This window comes from Balaenoptera physalus, assembly GCF_965194825.1.
Source record: "Balaenoptera physalus genome assembly, chromosome: X".
Classification (NCBI taxonomy): domain Eukaryota; kingdom Metazoa; phylum Chordata; class Mammalia; order Artiodactyla; family Balaenopteridae; genus Balaenoptera; species Balaenoptera physalus.
In genome coordinates, this window is record NC_138903.1 from 134,498,591 (window position 1) to 134,521,597 (window position 23,007).

The 23,007-nt window shown below is 34.3% G+C and overlaps 1 protein-coding gene across 3 annotated transcripts in view; it reads right to left on the reverse strand.

Moving 5' to 3' along the window:
• The window catches only part of TMLHE (trimethyllysine hydroxylase, epsilon), a 64,533-nt gene that overhangs the window by 6,722 nt on the left and 34,804 nt on the right, over positions 1–23,007 (reverse strand). For 2 of the 3 annotated variants that reach the window (XM_082447859.1, XM_082447860.1), the window contains exons 5-6: positions 21,967–22,086; positions 18,609–18,845 (exon numbers count right to left, since the gene is read on the reverse strand). In XM_082447859.1, coding sequence (XP_082303985.1) covers positions 18,609–18,845; positions 21,967–22,086 — 357 coding nt within the window. The remainder of the gene's footprint in view (positions 1–18,608; positions 18,846–21,966; positions 22,087–23,007) is intronic. The other variant, XM_082447861.1, reaches the window with a different exon arrangement.

The window sequence follows — 23,007 nt, forward strand, 5'->3', positions numbered from 1 at the left end:
AACTGAACTGAAAAGGTCAATAAATGGATTCAGTAACAGAATAGATAAAGTGGAAGAAAGGAACAGTGAACTCCAAGACAGGAAATTGGAATTATCCAATCAGAGGAGAAAAAAAAAGAATGAAAAAGAGTGAAGATAGCTTTAGGGAATTATGGGACTCAGTCAAGCAGACCAATATTTGCATTACAGGGGTCCCAGAATGAGAAGAGAGAAAGGGTCAGAAAGCTTATTTAAAAAAAAAAAAAAATGGCTGAAATCTTCCCTAATCTAGAGAAAGAAACAGACATCCAAATCTAGGAATCCCAGGGATTCCCAAGAAGATAAATCCAGAGACCCGCACTGAGACACAATATAATTAAAATGCCAAAAGTTAAAGACAAGGAGAGAATCTTAAAAGAAGTAAGAGAAAAACAACTTGTTACATACAAGGGAACCCCCATAAAACTATCAGCAGATTTTTCAGCAGAAACTTTTCAGGCCAGAAGGGAGTGACATGACATATTCAAAGTGCTGAAAAAAAAAATCCTCCAATCAAGAATACTCTACCCAGCAAAACTGTCATCCAGAATTGAAGGAGAGATAAAGAGTTTTCCAGACATGCAAAAGTTAAAGGAGTTCATCACTACTAGACTGGCCTTACAAAAAATGTTAAAGGGACTTCTACAATATAAGCTGAAAAGAAAAGGTGCTAATTAGGAACAACAAAACATATGAAAGTATAAATCTCACTGGTAAAGGTAAATACATAATTAAATTCAGAATACTCTAATGTTGTAATGGTGGTGGGTAATCACTTATAAATTCAGTATGAAGGTTAAAAGACAAAAGTAGTAAGAATGACTATAACTACAATAATTTGTTAATGGTGACACAAGGTAAAAAGATGTAAACTGTGATGTCAAAAACATAAAACACAGAGGAGAAAGTAAAAATACAGAGCTTTAGTATGTGTTTGAACTTAAGTGTTAGCTTAAAATAGACTGTTATAAATATAAGATGTTTTAGATAAACCTCATGGTAACCACAAAGGAAAACCTATAATAGATACATGAGACAAGGGAAAAGAAATCTAAGCATAAAACCTACAGAAAATCATCAAACCACAGAGGAAGAGACAAAGAGAAGAAGAAAGGAACAAAGGAATTACAAAATAGCCAGAAAACAAATAACAAAATGGTAATAATAAGACTGTATCTATGACTAATTATTTTATTTTTTATTATTTATATTTATTTATTTATTTATTTATTTTATTTTTGGCTGTGTTAGGTCTTAGTTGCGGCATGCAGGATCTTTGTTGTGGCACACGGGATCTTTTGCTGCAGTGTGCGGGCTTCTCTCTAGTTGTGGCGTGTGGGTTTTCTCTCTCTAGCTGTGGCGCATGGGCTCCAGAGCGCGTGGACTCTGTAGTTGTGGCATGTGGGCGTTTACCTGCCCCGTGGCATGTGAGATCTTAGTTCCCTGACCAGGGATCGAACCGGTGTCCCCTGCATTGGAAGGTGGATTCTTTACCAGTGGACCACCAGGGAAGTCCCTATCACTAATTACTTTAAATGAAATGGACTAAAATTTCCAATCAAAAGACATAGAGTGGCTGGAATGGATTGAAAAATAAGACCCATCTATATGCTGCCTACAAGAGACTCACTTCAGCTTCAAGGACATACACAGACTGAAAGTAAAGGGATGGAAAAAGATGTTCCATGCAAATGGAAACCAAAAGAAAGCAAAGGTAGCTAAACTTATATCAGACAAAATAGACTTTAAGCCAAAGACTGTAATTAGACACAAAGAAGATTATAATTTAATGATAATGAGGTCAATCCAAAAAGAGGATATAAGATTTGTAAATATTTATGCACTGAATTTAATAGCACCTAAATACATAAAGCAAACATTAACAGACATAAAGGGAGAAATTGACAATAACACAATAACAGTAGGGAAGTTTATCATCACCATACTTACTTCAATGGACAGATCATCCAGACAGAAAATCAATAAGGAAACAGTGGCCTTAAATGATACATTAGACCAAATGGACTTTATATATATATATATGTATGTATGTATATAGAACATTCCATCCAAAAGCAGCATAATACACATTTTTTCCAAGTGCACATGGAATATCCTCCATGGCAGATCACATGCTAGGCCACAAAACAGGTCTCAACAAATTTAAGAGGATAGAAATTATATCAAACTACTTTTCCCAATTACAATGGTATGAATCTAGAAATCAATTACAAGGAGAAAACTGGAAAGTTCACAAATATGTGAAGATTAAACAACATGTTACTGAACAACCAATGGGTCAAAGAAGAAATCAAAAGAGAAATAAAAAATATCTTAAGACAAATGAAAATGGAAATATAACACACCAAAACTTATGGGATGCAGCAAAAGCAGCTCTAAGAGGGAAGTTCATAGCAATAAACACCTACGTTAAGAAATAAGAAAGATCTCAAATAAACAATGTAACGTTACATCTCATGGAATAAAGCCCAAAGTTAGTAGGAGGAAGAAAATAACAAAGATGAGAGCAGAAATAAATGAAATAGAGATGAATAAGACAACAGAAAAGATCAATGAAACTAAAAGCTGTTTTTTTAAGAAGATAAACAAAATAGACAAGACCTATAACTAGATTTACCAAGAAAAGAGAGGACTCAAATAAAATTATAAATGAAAGGGGAGATATTACAACTGATAGCACAGAAATACAAATGACAATAAGAGACTACTATGAATAATTATACATCAACAACTTGGGCAACCTAGAAGAAATGGATAAAAATTCCTAGAAACATACAACCAACCAAGACTGAATCATGAAGAAACAGAAAATCTGAACAGACCAATTACTAGTAAGGAGATTAAATCAGTAATCAAAAACCTCCCAACAAAGAAAAGTCTATGACCTGATGGCTTCACTGGTGAATTCCACCAAATATTTACAGACAAATTAATACCAGTCCTTCTCAAAATCTTCCAAAAATTTGAAGAGGAGGAACACTTCCAAACTCATTTAATGAGGCCATCATTACCCTGATACCAAAACCGATAAGGACACTACAAGAAAAGAAAACTATAGGCCAATATCATGGATGAATATAGAAGCAAATATCTCCAAAATATATTAGCAAAGCAAATTCAACAGTCCATTAAAAGGATCATACACCATGATCAAGTGGGATTCATTCCAGGGATGCAAGAATGGTTCAACATCTATAAATTAATATGATATACCATATTAACAAAATGAAGGCTAAAAATCATGATCATCTTGATAAATGCAGAAAAAGCATTTGACAAAATCCAACATCCATTCATGATAATAACTCTTAACAAAGTGAGTATAGAGGGAACATACCTAGACATAATAAAGGCCATATATGACAAACCTACAGCCAACATCATACTCAACTCTGAAAAGCTGAAAGCATTTCCTCTAAGATCGGGAACAAGACAAGGATGCCCACTCTCACCACTTTCATTTAACATAGTACTGGAAGTCCTAGGCACAGAAATCAGACAAGAAAAAGAAATAAAAGGAATGCAAATTGAAAAGTAAGAAGTAAAGCTGTCTATATTTGCAGACTACGTGATATTATATATAGAAACCCTAAAGACTACACCAAAAAACTGTTAGAATTAATAAACAAATTAAACTGCAAAATATAAAATCAACATGCAGAAATCAGTTTCATTTCTATGCCCTAACAACAAACTATCAGAAAGGGAAATTAAGATAACAATCCCATTTACAATTGTATCAAAAAGAATAAAATACCTAGGAATAAATCTAACCAAGGAGGTGAAAGATCTATACACTGAAACCTATAAGACATTGATGAAAGAAATTGAAGATGACACAAATAAATGGAAAGATATTCCATGCTTATGGAATAATATTGTTAACATGTTCATAATACCCAAAGCAATCTACAGATCCAATGTAATCCCTATCAGGATTCCAATGGCATTTTCCAGAAAAATAGAAAAAGCAATTTAAAAATTTGTGTGGAACTACAAAAGACCCAGAATAGCAAAAACATCTTGAGAAAGAGGAACAAAGCTGGAGGCATCAAACTTTCTGATTTCAAACTATATTACAAAGCAATCATATCAAAACAGTATGGTACTCACATAAAACCACACACATAGACTAATGGAACAGAATTGAGAGTCCAGAAATAAGCCCATGCATATATATGGTCAACTAATATTTGACAAGGGAAGCAAGAATCCTCAATGGGGAAAGAAGTTTCTTCAATAAATGGTGTTGAGAAAACTGGACAGCCACATGCAAAACAACTGCACTGGTCTCCTATCTTATGCCATACATAAATATCAATTCAGAATGGATTAAAGACTTGAATGTAAGACCTGACACCATAAAACTCCTAGAAGAAAATATAGGGTGTATGCTCCTTCACATTGGTTTTGGTGACGATTTTTTTTTTTGACAAATAAAGCAAAGGTGACAAAATGAAAAATAAAGAAATGAGACTACCTCAAACTAAAAAGCTTCCCCACAGCAAAGGAAATCATCAACAAAATGAAAAGGCCACTTACAGAATAGGAGAAAATATTTGCAAATCATATATCTGATAAGGGGTTAATATGCAAAATATATATAGAACTCATACAACTCAATGGCAAAAAAAACCCTTAAAAAGTGGGAAGAGGACTTGAATTAAAAAGTGGGAAGAGGACTTGAATAGACATTTTTTCCAAAGACATATAAACGGACAACAGGTACACGAAAATGTGCTCAACATCAGTAATCATCAGAGAAATGCAAATCATAACCACAATGAGCTATATCCTCACACCTATCAGAATGGCTATTATCAAAAAGACAAGAGATAACAATTGTTGGTGAGGATGTGGAAGAAAGGAAACCCTTGTACACTGTTGGTGGGAATGTAAATTGGTGTAGTTACTATCGAAAACAGTATGGAGGTCCCTCAAAAACTGAAGAATAGAACTACCATGTGATCCAGAAATTCCACTTTTGGTCACATATCTGAAGGAAGTGAAATCACTATCTCAAAGAGATATCTGCACCCCCATGTTAACTGTAGCATTATTTCTGATAGCCAAGACATGGAAATAACCTACGTAACCATGACAGATGAATGGATAAAGAAGATGTGGTAACAACACACACACACACACACACACACTGGAATATTACTCAGCCATAAAAAGAATGAAATATTGCCATTTGTGACAACATGGATGGACCTTGAGGGTATTATGCTAAGTGAAATAAGTCAGACAGAGAAAGACAAATACCGTATGATTCCACTTATATGTGGAATAAAAACACTGAACCCATAGAAACTGAGAACAGATTGGTGGTTGCCAGAGGTGGGGTTGTGGGGTGGGTGAAATGGGTGAAGGTGCTCAAAAGGTACAAACTCCCAGTTAAAAGATAAGGCCTAATGTACACTATGGTGACTAATTAGTTAATAATACTGCATTGTATATTTGAAAGTTGCTAATAGAGTAGATCTTAAAAGTTCTCATCACAAGAAATAAAAAAACTGTAACTAAGTGGTAATAGATGTTAACTATTGTGGTAATCATTTCACAACATGTACATATATCAATCAACACATTATGTTGTATACCTTAATCTAATACCAATGCTATATGACAATTATAGTTCAATAAAAGTGGAAACAGAAAACAAATAGTGCTGATATGAACATTCTATTACTTGTCTTTTGGTGAATATATATATATTCATCTATGTTTGATATAAATTTAAGAATGGAATTGCTGGGTTATAGGGTATGTATATGCTCAGCTTTAATAGATACTGCCAAAGCTATTCTTTTAAAAGAGAAAAGAACATTTAATGGTACCTTTTTTGGACATCATACAGTATTCATTAGTGTTAGATAGTACATGGCACAATCAGAGCCAATACTCTTAGTTTTCTCACATATAAAAATGAGCATGACAACATCTGCTTAGCTGACCTCATAGAGCTATTGTGAAAATCAAATGAAAGAATGCATATAATAGTCCTTCATCCCAGGCTTCAAGGAGCCATGCGCATAGGGAAAAATGGGTGAGGAAGCATAGTTTTCACCAGGGTCTTGACACTCACTGTCACTTCCAGAAGCCCTCAGTGCTGTGTTAGGCACTTGGTCAAATATTATTTCATTTAATCCTTTCATCACCCCAGAAGGGAAGGTTGGTATTAGCCTCCTTTCACATGTGCAGCAACTGAAACTTAGGTTAAACCTGCCACAGAGTTTATAAATAGCAGAGTGGTTTTGAAATCAGGTCTCCATAATACTTTAACTCATTGTTTGTACCAGAGAGCAGAACAATGATCTAATTCCTGTGTATGCTGGTTCATAAGGTCAACTTTTTACACATCATAATTGTGATCTCTTGACTTCAAATAGAGATTTGAAGTTTATAAGTGTTTTCATATACACAATCTCATTGACCCTCTATCTGATAACCCTGTGAGGTAAGTAGCACAGCTATTAATTATTATCTTACTTTATAGATAAGGAACATAAAGATAAGATTTGTCCAAGGTCACATGAGATCTAGTATTCACTATTTATATTATATTAGATGATGTTGTTTTCTAAGGCTGATAGCAAGAAGCAGCAGGAAAAGTTTATTACAGTAAAATGGATTTGCAATTTTTTTATATTTAGAATAAGATGACTTCTGGACTTTTGCACAAAGTGATGTCATTATATTATTGCATAATTTTTCTGTTTGTTTTTTTTTTCTGCTTTGATATGATGCAAGAAAGCCCTGGAAGTAGAGGAAAGCAAATAAAGCAGATACTTATCTGACAAGAATATCTAGGGAGTCCTAATGAAACTATTCCTCTTATTAGTTGACAGAAAATTAAAGATTTTCCAAGTACAGAGAGCTCAGTGATTGAATGGAAGATGCATTTGATGGGCACTGTACTCTGACAGATCACTGTTACAATCCCAGTTCAGATGTGTGACCTTAGAGAAACATTTGATCACCTTGAGCCTCAATTTCCCCATCAGAAAACTGAGAATAATAATAACTTCCTTATATGGTTATCAGGATTATATGAAGTATTATATATTATGAACTAACACCGTGCTTGACACATAGGTGGTCAATAATGTTAGCTAAAATGCTAGTTAACTATCTCAAGCCACAAAAATGAGCCTAGAAACCATGAAAGTCTTCACAGTAAGTTATACTCAGACTTGGAGGACAGGATTAGACTAAGCTTTGAATAATAACGGCTGAAGGATAGGTAAGTAGTTGTACCAAAATATTTGCATTTTAATACCCCTTGCTCTAAAATGTTTTTAATAAGGTTTAAAATGTGAATAGGTATTACACCTATTATAATGTCTCATTTATAGAAAAAGCTTACTTATATACAGAGCATGCCATATATATATATAGCCATGCCACGCAGCTTGCAGGATCTTAGTTCCCCAACAAGGGATTGAACCCAGGCCGTGGCAGTGAAAGCATGGAGTCCTAACCACTGAACTGCCAGGGAATGCCTAAGCATGTTATATTTTTATTTTATTAAAAAATATTGAGCACTGTGTTCTGCTTCTGATAATGGCTAAGTAAACTCCTATTACATCAACCTGTTCCTCTCATAGGTGACAATTTAAAACTCTGGACAAAATACAAAAACCAACTATCCAAAGGTACTGTAGAGGCAGATATTGGAGGGGAGGAAAGAAAGAAACTGTACTGGGTGATTTTCCCATTTTCATGGCATCTAGCCTGAGGGTATGCTACAGCCTTCACCATACAGGGCAGTTAAAACCCCAAAAGAAATCTCTCAGTCTTTCTGTCCTGAAGAACCAAACGACAGAGTTTGGGGAATCCACTGCCACCAGAAGGTGAAGAGGAAAACCTGGAAAGGAGAGAATCAGAGAAGAGGAGCACAAAACTTTATAAGCTCTACCCAAATATGTGGATTACCCCTGAATTTCACATGTGCAAGAGAAACTCCCAGCATTACATCTAGAGCTAAAATAAGTGAAGTTTGAACTATCAAAGAACGGAGTTTGAAATCTGAGCACAATTAAATTGATTGCCTACTAAAAAAAAACCCAAATCAACATTCTTTAGAGAAATATAATCTAGAGTCCGAATAACATAATATTCACATTCTTCAGAATTCAGTTCAATATTATTCAATGTAACAAGGACCAGGAAAATGTGAACTATTATCAAAGGAAAAAGACAATCAAAAAACGTCAGTCCTTATATATCTCAGATGTTAGAATTATCAGACAACATTTTTAAAGCAGCTATTATCACTACATGCAATGAGGTAAAGAAAAATATGCTTGTAATGAAGGGATAGAAACTCTCCGCAAAAAAAAAGAAACTATAAAAAAGAACCAGAATTAAATTTTAGAACTGAATAATACAACATCTGAATTAAAACATTTACTACATGGACTTAACAACAGAATTATGCTGACAGATAAGAGTCTGTGAATTTGAAAACTGGCTAATTTCATTTGATCTATCTGAAGAAAAGATTTAAAAAATTTTTGAAAAGAAAATGAACAAAACATCAGGGACCTGTGGGACAATATCAAAAGGTCTGACATGTGTGTAACTGGAGTTCCAGAAAAGAAGAGAGAAAAGGGGGCAGAAAAAATTTTTGAAGAAATAATGATCAAAATTTGGTGAAAGACATAAATTTATAGATTCAAGATGCTCAGAGAATTCCCATTTGGAAGAAAATAAAGAGAACCACACCTAGGAATATCACAGACAAATTGCTGCAAATCAAACATAAAATCTTGAAAGCTCCCAGAAAAAATGTTTACATGGTGCATAAATTAAAGTATAATTCAAAACATGTATTAAAATAATCCATAAGAAGGTAGGTAAGGAGGAACAGAAAAAAAATGATCAGGCAAAAAGAAAACAAAAGATTAAAAATAATATATATAATATATTTGGTTGATTATCAATAAGGGTGCAAAGACCATTCAATAGGGGAAAGGATATAATCTCTTCAACAACAGTGTTGGGACAACTGAACACCCACAAGGAAAAGAACAACGTTGGACCCTTAATTCACACCATAAACAAAAATTAACTAAAAAATGGATCAGAGAGCTAAATGTAAGAGCTAAAACTATAAAACTCTTTGAATAGATCACAGGAGTAAATCTTCATGACATTAGTTTAGGCAAAGCCTTCTTAGATACAAGACAGAAAAACACAAGCAACGAAAAAATAGATAATTTGGTTATCATCAAAATTTAAAACTCTAGCACAACAAAAGAACACAGGGGAGTAAAAAGACAAGCCACATGCTGGGAGAAAAATAATTGTAAATGACATATCCAATAAGGAACTTGTATCCAGAATATTTAAAGAACTCATAAAACTCACCAACAAGAATTCAAATGATTTGCATTTCCCTGATGATTAGTGATGTTGAACAGCATTTCCTGTGCCTGCTGGCCATCTGTATGTCTTCTTTGGAAAAATGTCTACTCAGGTACTCTGCTCATTTTTAAATTGAGTTGTTTTTTGATGTTAAGTCGTATGAGCTATTTATATATTTTGGATATTAACTCTTAACAGATGTATCATTTGCAAATACCTTCTCCCGTTCAGTAGGCTGCCTTTTCATTTTACTGACAGCTTCCTTTGCTATGTAAAAGCTTTGTAGTTTGATGTAGTCCAATTTGTTTATTTTTGCTTTTGTTTCCCTTCCCTGAGGAGATATATTGAAAAAAATTGCTAAGACCAATGTCAAAGAGCATACTCCCTATGTTTTCTCCTAGAAGTTTTGTGGTTTCAGGTCTTATATTTAAGTCTTTACTCCATTTTGAATTTATTTTTATATATGGTGTGAAAGAGTAGCCCAGTTTGATTCTTTTGCATGTAGCTGTCCAGTTTTCCCAACATCATTTATTGAAAAGGCTGTCTTTTCCCCATTGTATATTCTGCATCCTTTGTCATAGATTAATTGACCATAAGTGCATGGGTTTATTTCTGGGCTCTCTATTATGTTCCATGGGTCTATTTGTCTGTTTTCATGACAGTACCATACTGTTTTGATTATTGTAGCTTTGTAGTACAGTTTAAAATCAAGGAGCGTGACACCTCCAGCTTTGATGTTCTTTCTCAAAATTGTTTTGGCTGTTCAGGGTCTTTTGTGTTTCCATACAAATTGTATAATTATAGTTCTAGTTCTGTGAAAAATGTCATTGGTATTTTGATAGGGATTGCATTGAATCTTTAGATTGCCTTGGGTAGTATGGACATTTTAACAATATTAATTCTTCTAAGCCATGAGCATGGTATATCTTTCCATCAATTTGTATTATCTTCAATTTCTTTCATCAGTGTCTTGTAGTTTTCTGGGTACATGTCTTTTACCTCCTTGATTAGATTTATTGTTAGGTATTTTATTCTTTATGATGCAATTATAAATGGGATTGCTTTCTTAATTTCTCTTTTTGATTGTTCATTGTTAGTGTATAGAAACACAGAGATCACTTCACACTTATCAGAATGGCTATTATCAAAAAGATAACAACAAGTGTTGGAAAGAATGTGGAAAAAAGGGAACCCTCGTGCACTGTTGGTGGGAATGTAAATTGGTGCAGTCACTATGGAAAACAGTAGAAAATTTCCTCAAAAAATTAAAAATAGAACTACCATATGATCCAGCAATTCTACTCCTGGGTATGTATATGAAGAAAACAAAAACACTAAATTGAAAAGATATGTGCACCCCTATGTTCACTGCAGCATTGTTTACAGTAGCCATGATATGAAAGCAACTTAGGCCCCATCAGTAGGTGAGTGGATAAAGAAGATGTCACACACACACACACACACACACACACACACACACACACACACACACACACTGGAATATTCCTCAGCCATAAAAAAGAATGAAAATCTTGCCATTTGTGACAACATGGATGGACCTAGAGGGCATTGTCCTAAGTGAAATAAGTCAGACAGAGAAAGACAAATACCATATGATAGCACTTATATGTGGAATTTAAAAATAAAACAAATGAACAAGCCAAACAAAAGAGAAACAGAGTCAAAGATACAGAGAACAAACAGGTGGTTGCCAGATGGGAGAGGGGAAGGGGGATGAGAGAAATAGCTGAGGGGCATTAAGAAGTACAAACTTCCAGTTACAAAACAAATGAGTCATGGGTATGAAATGTACAGTGTGGGGAGTATAATGAATAATTATGTAATAACTTTGTATGGTGACAGATGGTAAGTAGACTTATCATGGTGATCGGTATGAAATGTATAGAAATATCGAATCACTATGTTGTGCACCAGGAACTAACATAGTGTTGTAGGTCAATTATACTTCAAAAACAAACAAACAAACAAACTCTCAGAAAAAGAGATCAGATTTGTGGTTACCAGAGGCAGAGGGGGGAGGGGGGAGGGGGAATTGGATGAAGATGATCAAAAGGTATAAACTTCCAACTGTAAGATAAAAAATTACTAGGGATGTAATGTACAACATGATAAATATAATTAACACTGTTGTATGTTATACATTAAAATTGTTAAGAGAGTAAATCCTGAGTTCTCATCATAAGGAAAAAAATATTTTTTTATTTCTTTGATGTTGTATCTATATGAGATGATGGATGTTCACTAAACTTACTGTGATAATCATTTCATGATGTATGTAAGTCAAATCATTATGTTGCACACCTTAAACTTATACAGCACTGTATGTCAATTACATTTCAATGAAACTCGAAGAAAAAAAAAAAGACAAATGATACAATTTAAAAATCGACAGAAGATTTGACTAAAGAAGATATACAAATGGCCAAGAAGTAAAATGAAAGAACAAATGAAAAGATGTTCAACATCGTTAATCATCAGGGAAATGCAAATCAAAACCACAATGAGATACTACTTCACACCCGCTAGGATGGCTATAATCAAAGACAGATAATAACAAATGCTGGTGAGGATGTAGAGAAACTGAAGGCCTCATACATTACTGGCAGGGATGTTAACTGAGACATCCAGTGTGGAAAACAGTTTAGCAGTTCCTCAAAGGGATAAATGCAGAGTTACCATATGAACCAGCAATTGCATTCTTAGAAATCTACCCAAGAGAAATGAAAAAAACATGTCTACATAAAGACTTGTATGCAAATGTTCATAGCAACATTATCTGGAATAGCCCCAAACTAGAAATAATCCAAATGTTCATTACTGTTGAATATATAAACAAAATGTGATATATGTAAAGGAATACTATTCAGCAATTAAACAAATACATATTACAGCATGGATGAACTTTGAAATCATTATGCTAAGTGAGTGAAAGAGAGCTAACACAAAAGACTGTGTATTGTATGATTCCATTTACAGAAAATGTCCAGAAGAGGCAAATCCATACAGACAGAAAGTTGATAAGTGATTGCCAGGGGCTGTGATGGGATGGGGTGGGGGTGAGGGAATGGGGGAGTCACTGCTTAAAGGGCAGGAGGGAACATTTTGGGTTGACAGAAATGTCAAAAACTGGATTGTGATGATGGTTACATGACTTTGTAAATACAATACCAATCACTGAATTATATACTTAAAACATATTAATTTTATGGTATACAAATAACTTTTTAAATGTTTTAAAGGTTTAAAAAATGTTAATGCACTTAATATCCCAATTAAAAAAGATTGTCAGACTGGATAAAAAAGCAAGACTGAAGTACGTATATGCCATTTATTTAAATACAAAAACATAGATAAGTTAGAAAAAGAAGATAGAAAATTAAATAGCATGCAAAGTGTAAGTATAAGAAGGTTGGAGTGGCTATATTAATTTCAGATAAAATAGACTTCAAAACAAAGTTAAAGAGGGACATTTTATGACAAAAGGTTGTTTCATCAGAAAGACATAAAAATCATAAATGAGTATGTGCTTAATAACAGATACTCAAAAAACATGAAGCAAGAACTGATGGAATTAAAGGGAGAAATAGACAAAATCACCATATTATTTGGATATTTTAATGTTGTTTTCTCAGTGGCTGATGGAATAATTAGTCAAAAAAATCAGAGAGGACACAGAATACAAAATAAGAAAGAACACATAAGCAAAATCAGAAAATATTTTGTACTTAATTATCATGAAAATAAAACATCAATATCTGTAGGATGCAGGTAAAAAGGCTTAGAGGTACAAACATAGTTTTAATGATTATATTAAAAAAGACTAAATGTATAATATCAGTGATCTAAGGTCCTACCTTGGGGGACTAGAAAAATGAGAATAAATTAAACCAAAAGTATGTAAAAATAAAGGAATAATGAAGATAACATAAATCAATAAAATAGAAACAAACGATAGGGAGAATTAACAAAGCAATACGGTGGCTCTTGGAAAGGACAAACAAAATTGGTAAACGTTTAGCTAGACTAAACAAGAAAAAAAGAGAGCTAAAATTACTGATACCAAGAATCATCATTACAGAGACGATAGACATTATATGAAAAGAATAAGAGAATATTATGAATGACTTTATGACAACTTAGATAAAAAAATTGAAAACTGACAACTTAGATAAAAAAAAATTAACAACTTAGATAAAATTGACAACTTAGATAAAATGTACAGATTTCTTGAAAGAACCAGTAGAGGAAACAAAAATCTTACTAGCTCTATATATACATAAAAAATTGAATTTAATATCCAAAACTTTCTCATAAAATAAACTCCATTCCCAGACAGTTTCCCTAGTAAATTCTAACAAACATTTAAGGTGGAAATAGCACTAATACCACACAAACTCTTTGGTAAACCAGAGTTTTACAAAGTCATTACAAAACAAGAAAACTGTCAACCAATATCCCTCTTGAACCTAGATGCAAAACTTCTCAACATGGTATTATTAAGCTGAAAGCAGCTATGTATATGTATCAGCTACCAATTTATTGCTTCTCAGTTCTGAATGCATCCTTACATACAATACATGTTCTTGATTTAAGAATTCCTTTTAGCATTTTTCCTTTATAGCGAGTACAACATTAAACTTTCTCAGTAGCTGGCTTTGGAGGGACACTGCAGGAGAAAGACGTTCTCTTGCTATTTCTGGCCCTAGCCAGGTCTCTGCTGTGTGGGTGTGAGGGCATCAGGTGGCACCAGCCCTCAGGGCCCAGGACACGGTCCCTATGCCACCTTGCAGCCTCATCCTGGTGACAACCTTTCCACAGCCCTCTCAACATAGTAAACCAGAGCCCCTGAATGACCTGCAGGAGGCCTCCTGTGTACTGTGGGATCACACACTGAAAGTAAGTCTGAGTGCCAGTGAAAGCAGGAAGACTTAAGAGCACCTAGATTGCATGCTTTCACTGGCACCTAGGCTTCCGTTGCACACTCACACCACCAGTTGCTGATTGCCTGCTCCCCTGCCTGCCTGTACTCTGGAAGGGTGGCCTATTGTTTGCTCAGCATCTCTAGACCAGCTGCTGCCTGGCTCAATCAGCAAACTTCTCTGATATCAGGTGGCTGAACCACTCTTTCTTCCGGGTCTGAACCTCTTCCATGTTTATTCTTCCTTGGATACTCTGCCTCAGCCCTAGGGTACTATAATGAATTTCCTCATATCTTTTTTTTAAATTTTGTGATGCATGAAAATTATACGAATTTCAACTTTCAGTGTCCAGAAACAGAGTTTTATTGGAACATGGCCACATGTATTCACTTATATGTCTATGGTGGCTTCCATACTACAATGGCAGAGTTGAGTAGTAGCAACAGAGACATATGTGGTGCTTTCATCATTTTGCACCACTGCTCAGCACATTACAAATTGTGGTGATACAGTTATTACTACCAGCATTTTGAATGTTACATACTGTCATTCCATAATATTAAAAAATTTTTTTATTACCAGTGCATACCCATAATGTTGGAACAACAAAAGAGAAAAGTGGGCTTAAGTGTCATGTGTTTAAGGCACAGAGGAGTATGGATTATTTTGTTATCAAATTAGATGGCAAAGCATTGTGTTTAAAATGCAATGACACTGTAGCTGCTCTGAAAGAATATTATATACATTAATTTCCTCATATCTCGTAGTCACTCTTTTATCCTAGTTCCTAATTCTTTATATTAAACTTTCCCTGTTTAACCTACCATGTAGTATCTATCTCTTGACTGGGTCCATACACATGCACACACAAACATATACATATATATGTGTGTGTGTGTGTGTGTGTGTGTGTGTGTGTGTGTATAGTAATAAATTATGATCAAGTACAGTTTATCCTAGGAGTGCAAGGTTGGTTTAACATTTGAAAATAAATTAATGTAATTTGCCATATTAACAGAATAAAGAAGAAAAATAGTATGATTATTTCAATTGATAAATGAAGATAAAACATTTATCAAAATGTAATACCCATTTATGGTTAAAAAAAAACTCTCAGCAAACTTGGAATGGAAATTCCTTAATCTGATAAAAGACATCACTAAACCCTTACAGCTAATGTCATACATGGCAAAATAGTGAACACTTTCATCCTAAAGATGTCTGTTCTTGCCACTCTTATTTAACATAATAGTGGAGTGCTAAGCAATGCAATAAGATAAGAAAAACAAATAAATAAGCATATAGATTGGAAAGGAAAGAATAAAACTGTCCCTACAACATGATTGTCTCTATAGAAAATTCCAAGAAACCTAAAAAATAAAAACTTCTCAGGACGAATGAATGACTTTAGCAGAGCTATAGAATAAAATGCTAATTTAAAGAGAAATAAATTGTTTTTATATAATGGCAGCAAACAATTGGAAATTATTAAAATTTTATTTTATAATACCATCAAAATATAAAAATACTTAGAAATAAAATAAACAAAAGATATACAAGATCTCTATCTTCAATAATATAAAACACTGATGAGAGAAATTAAATAAGACCGAATATATAGAAAGATCAGGTTCATGGATTGGTAGACTCAAAGCTGTTAGTTTGTCAGTTCTCACCAAAATGATCTATAGATTCAAAGCAATCTCAATCATAATCCTAACAGGCTTTTTCCTAAACATTGAAAAGCTGATTTTAAAATTTATATGAAAATATAAAGAACCTAGAACTAAGGCTGGCAAACTATGGTCTGTGGGCCAAACCCAGCCTCCTGCCTGTTTTTGTAAATAATGTTTTATTGGAACACAGCTACACCCATTCATTTACGTATTGTCTATGGCTGCTGTTGTGCTTCCACACAGTATTGAGTAGTTGCAATAGAGACCATACGGCCTACAAGGCCTAAAATATTTACTATTTGGCCCTTTACAGAAAAGTGTGTAGACCCCTGACCTAGACTATCCAAAATAATCTTGAAAAATAACAGAGTTGACAAACATATTACCTGACTTCAAGAATTACTATAAACCTGCAATAGCCAAGACTGTGTGGAGCTGTCATAAAGATCCACAAATAGATAATGGAACCAAACAGAGGGTCCAGAAACAAACTCACATTTATATGGTCATTTGATTTTTGACAGAGTTGCAAAGGTAATCCAATGGGGGAAAGGAAGGTCTTTTCAACAAGTGGTGCTATAACACCTGAGTATCCATGTGTATAAAACAGGAACTTCTACCTTTACCTCACAACATGTAAAAAATTAGTTTGAGATAGATCACTGACTTAGATGTAAAAGATAAAACCATAACACCCTTAGAAAACATAGGAGAATATCATTATGTCATGGGGGTAGTCAAAGATTTCTTATGCAGGTCACAGATTCAATGATCATTAAGGAAAAAACTGATCAACTACATTTCATTAAAATTAAAATTTTCTGCTTATCAAACATCACGGTTAAAAAAATAAATAGGTAAGTCACAGACTAGAAGAAAATATTCCTAAAACATATCAGGTAAGAACTGGTAACCAGGGTATATAAAGAACTCCTACAACTCAATAATGAAAAGACAGTCCAGTGAAAAAATGGGCAAAAGATCTAACTAGATACTTAGCAAAAGAAAATATATGAATGGTCAACATGCACATGGAAAGATGCTCAACATCATCAGTCACCAAAAAATGCAAATTAGAACCCCAAGGAGATACCCACTATAATGGCTAAAATTAATAAGACTGACACCACCAAGTATTAACAAGGATGTGGAGTGGGTACAACTTTCATACACTGTTGATGTCCATGTAAAATGGAACAAGTACTTTAGTAAAAGTTCTGGCAGTTGCTAATGAAACTAAAAAGTCATCTACTCTATGATCCAGCAGTTCCATTCTTAGGTATTTATCTGAGTGAAATGAAAACACATATCTACAAAGATACTTTTACATGAACATTCATGGAAGCTTTATTCATAATAACCCCAAACAGGAAACAGCCCAGGTGTTTATTCATAAAAGAATGGATTTGTTCCATGATATGAATTTCTAGAACAGGCAAAACTAATCTATGGTGGTAAAGAATCAAAACAGGGTTTTCCTCTCAGTGTATGTGCAGGGTTGGACTGAGAAGGGGAATAAAGTTACTTTCTGTAGTGATGGTAATATTTGATATCTTGATAGAGGTTTGGGTTACATAGGTGTATGCATTTTTCAAAACTCAGCAAGTGTATATTCAATATTTATAACATCACTGTATGTATATTTTATATCAAAATTAAAGATCTGTAAACAAATATTGAACTTTAGACTTAAGGTTATAAATGTTGAAGTATATTAGGGGGACATATACTCATATCTGCAATGTACTTTCCAATATATCAAAAATAAGATTAATTGATAGATAAACAGAGGGATAGAAAGATGGATAGATAGGTAATAAAGTAAGTATAGTAATATCTCAATGGTAGAATCTAGGTGGTGGGTATATGAGTTTTCTTGTAAATGCTTTTCAACTTTTCTGTATTATGAAAAATGTTCGTAATAAAATGTTGGGGAAAATATTGAGCACCTACTCATTGTTCTAGGCAATTGAGATATAAGAATGACTGAGGGAGAGTTTTCCAGTGGAGCTTATCCCAGGGAAGTGATTTAGTATTTATGTAGTTCCTACTACAATCCAGGGGCAAAGATAGGGGCAACAATTTATTTTTATTCTCACAATTCGGTGTGAAGGAGAAGGCTTGAAATGAGTGGAGATGATGAGTTCAGTTTTGAATAAACTGTGCTTTATGATCCTACAAGATACTAGGTGGCAATATCTAGTAGACTATTGGATATACACAGGTCAGGAGATTTGCATAAATCTGGGCAACAGTCAAATGTTGTTGTTATCATGCCTTTGGGTACCCTTAGCTATTTGGTGACTGAGCACAATTTAATAACTGTTTTTTGTTTTAAAATGTTTTCCTTTTTAAATGCTATGTGAAATATCTGCCCCCTCCAATCTAGCATTCCTTGTCTGTTGGCCTATTCATTATTCCATGGGAATTATAATAAGAATGGAAATTGTACTAATAGAAAGCTATACAATAGCAATATTAAAATGTGACAGACATAGGATATTAGGAATTTTCATTACATTAGAAGACTAATATCTGATAAATACATTACACTGAGAGATAGTTCTTTGGTACTCACCTGATCATATAGAGCTCTTTATTCCACGGGTAGATATTTAAGACTGGCCCTACCCCAATCATGTGGTTGTGACATTCTCCAACATTTTCAATATATTCATGCTTCAATGGCACATTGCTGAGGAGTTCAAATTCCTCAGGTGCCTTCTGAAGTACCTGTTCTGCTGCATAGAATCCATCTACTAGCAGTGTCCTGCCACCTGTTCCTTCATGCTTAAGACAGTGAAACACTTGAATGCTAAAGAGGGGGAAAAATTAAATTATTCTGTTCAGTGGAGAAAAGAGAATATATCAAAATTTTAGAAAAAATATATATGAAATGATTATTGACTCCACTTGTGTCATTTTCTTTTCACTAAGAAATAAATCTCATTTCCCAATTGCCTTCCCTTCATAGCCAGCTGTACTTTTTTGTGCTTTGAAATATTAATGCCACTACAGGTTCCTCCTAAGCATATTTAACATGTATTGATGGCTATATGTGACAGACCCAGGGAATACCGTCATGAATAAGGTATAGTCTCTGTTTTAAAGAAGGCCAGTCTACTAAGAAGAGATGAAGCAAGTAAGTACCAACAGGCACTATAATAAAGTTGTATACAAGATACAGTGGGGCCATAAACAGAGGAAATTATTGTAGTGGTGTGTTGTATAGAGAAATGTTTTTGGAGGTGGATGAGAATGGTTTTGCTTAGTCTTAAAGAATGAGCAAGAGTTGGGCTGAAATGAGATTGAGGTGAGGAGAGGGCATTCCAGGCAAAAAAAAAAAAGTATGACCAAAGATATCAACGCAAAACAACAAGGAGTTTAAACTGAGATGGGAGATGAACTGGTGGGAAGCAAGATGACAAAAAACATGGAAAACAACTTGGATAACTGAAATAGCAGAGAAAAATACTGAGGGCTTGAGCTTAGAGAAGGGTTTTATAGAAAAGAGGACACACCTAAGCAACATGACGGAGGACGAAGAACAGGCAAATATCTAGAATGACTGCAGGTTTTTCACCTGGACAACCTGACAAATAATAATGCCATCTGTCAAGAGAACACAGGCAGATGCATAATTGGATGATAATAAGGGGGTGAGAGGGGTTGAGGAAGAGGTTCAGTTTAAGGACATGTTGAAATAGTTGAGTTATATATGGCTGAAAATTTAACAGGAAAAGGAAATGCAACTATTAATGGACTGGAAAACTAAAGTAAAAATTTCAAATTAACAAGGGGAAAATAAAATTAATAGTAATTTAGGAAAAAAGCAAAAATAAGGAAAAGTAAACAACAAAGTAAAATAAGTAATAAACATAAATAAAGATAGAAGGAATAAAATCAAGGAGAACCTAGGGTAAATACAATTAAAATGAGAAAGGTCAGTTCTGGCTATGTTGACCTTTCTGTGAAATTTCTAGGTTAGGATTACTTAGTAGCCAGTTGAAGATGTTTGCCTTAGAAGAGAGGTAGATTTTGTAGTTGTCTGTAGGTGATAGCTAAAGCCAAGAGCATGGAAGAAGTCATTTGGAGAGATCATTTCAAGTAAGAAAAGAGGGAGAAGGAGAAAACCTTGAGAAACAACAATATTTATAACATGGACAAAGGAAAATAAGCTGGCACAGGAGACTGAGGAAAAATGGCTATAGATATAGAAGGAAAACTAGAAAAGAAAGGATATTTAAGAAGAGGTAGTGGTTAATGGTCCCAGGGGTCAAATAAGATGAAGACTGAAAGGTACACACTGGGTATGGCAATAAGTTAGTTGCTGGTGACTTTGGAGAGATTAATTTTAATTGGGAGGGGGGTGGATAAACTAGCTGACTACAGGTTTGAAGAGTGAATGAGAAGTGAGAATGAAAAGACACTGAATGTAGACAATTATTTTAATAAGTTTAGCTGTGAAGGTGAGGAGTAAGGCGGGGCTGTAACTAGAAGGAGATAGAGTGTACAACAGTAGAGATTCAAGAAATGAGAAGCTGATAGGAAGGAGTCAATATGTATGGAAGGCTGAAGATACAGGAGAGAGAAATCCCCAAGGAGGTTGGAAAGGATGAGATCCTGAGCAAAGGTAGCTTTAGAAAGCGTAAGGCATATAACAGTGATGATGATGATGACAATGGCTAAAATGATAATAATAATAGCTAGTATTTATTGAACATTTATTATGTTCTAGGAAGTATGCCAAGTGCTTTAAATACATCATGTAACTTAATCCCTAAGCAATACAAATGGACAGGTTTTATTACTAGTCCCATTCTACAGATGAATAAACTGAGGCATAGAGAGGTTAAGTTATTTTCCAAGATCACAAAGCCAACCTATGTTCCAGGTGGGATACAAATCCAGGTCTGGTTGATGCCATAGCCTGAACTCTTAACCGCTCTCATTATACTGCTAATGTACTTGGTCCTTGCCATTGATTAGAAAGGGTTAAATTAAAGGCACAGACAACCGTGTATCTCTGGTAGTGGTCAGAGAGAAAAGAGCTAGTCAATATTTGAACCTCAACCCCTGTCCAACTGTTTCTCATCCCATTTCCTCATATTCTTCCTTCTGCATCCTGTAGAATGAGGATGCAGGGCTTTTTGTATATCGATAACATTGAGCAGGATGTCAAAAAGATGCTTTATTTTTCCTCCTCTGAACCAAATATTCTTAGGCTCCAAACCCTTAAAGGAAATCAATGCATCATGTCAAATAATTACTATTTCTTTTCTGTGGTGAGAAGATTTAAGATCTACTCTCTGTTAGCTACTGGTAATAATATTACAGTATATGACCATATCAAATCAACACATTGTACACCTTATATTTATACAATGTCATATGTCAATTATATCTCAATAAAGCTGGAAAAAAGTATGGTATACGTTATCTTTGACTCAATAGCTTCTGAGTCCATGTGAGAAGGTTATTTTTCATTCATTCCTCCTCTCCAACTTCTTGTAAATTGGATTTAAATTCCTCTTACTACCATACCCAAAGTAGCTGTGTTTGGAAGATTGAACCCTTTGCAATATAAAAACTAAATATGAAAAACTGTACAAATTCCCAAACTAATGGTTAATCAATACATTTTTGGTAAGTTATTTGTAATTACTTTGAGAAAAAATGTAAATTAAACAAAATTTACATCCATTTATGTAGTAAGGTAGATTTTCAATCATTTCAAAAATTTTATTCCTATAAGTCTAAAGAAGACTGAGCTAGGGTGTTTAAAAATGATCATGTTTCTAAGGAGAAAAGAAACAGTCATACAAATCAGCAGCAGCAGATATGATATTGGTTCAAATAAAACAGAGAATGATTAAGAAACTATTCAAGACCATCACATGTAATGATCCCACTTTGGAAAATTCTAATCCACCTACCCACAGGGCTCTTGAAAATAGGTAGTGTCAGTGTGCCGATCCAGAGCTAGCTTGGTGTATGCAGTGTCACCCCTGGAGAAGTCTGAAGTGAAATACCACATCCTCCCATAGATGGTTTCTCTGTCAAATGAAGTATAGGAAACCTTTCATTCTTATCATTCAAAACTCTTTCCAATACTTTCTTTAATTATTCACAAATAACAATAGATTGTTTGGCTCCAGATTTCCATCTATAAGGTAAATATGACAGTTGAACACATCACCAGTCTAAACAATTCCTCCACTGAGTAATATTCTAGGAAGCTGGGGGGAAAAGGGTGAAAGGATAATAAAGTTTGAAAGCTTAGGGAATCATCCCACTCTGTTTATGTATCTACTTTTAATAGCTTTCACACTCAAACTTCTGTCCTGCACTCACCTTCCTCACATAGAAAAAGATGTTTTTGGGTAGCTGCTTTTAGAAGTGATTAATGTAGATCTTCACCCATCTTTTAGACATGGAGGAATAAGAAAAAGAGAAAGGATAGTTTATATTAGCAAGTATTTAGTGAGAGTTGCTGTATCACTGTTATTGTATCTCTCCTTGAGGAGAGATACAATAACATCATGGGTTTTGATTTCATAGTTATTTTCCTAGTAGGCTCAGATCTGACTAAAGGTCACTTTAATTCTTTAGCTTTCAGAGTTCATCTTATTCTCTGAACCCTCAAAATCCAAACAGGAAATGGCCTTCCTTTTGAACTATAACCTCTAAAGCCCTGTCAACTTATTGCCTACTAGCACAGCTTTTTTACTTGATAGTTCTCAAACTGTGTTTGAAACTGAATGGTTCACAAATGTTAATTATGCTCTACTAGGATAGGGCAAATGACCCAGCATACTGTCTGCTACACAGTGAGCTATATCTGGCTCTTATGAAATAAAAGGAAAGTACTAATTATAACAAAGTTGGTTTACATCACATTTAATACTACAGAAGATAAATCTATATACTACCTAGAAATGCAACGGAAAGAACATTGTATTTAGGATCAGGAAACC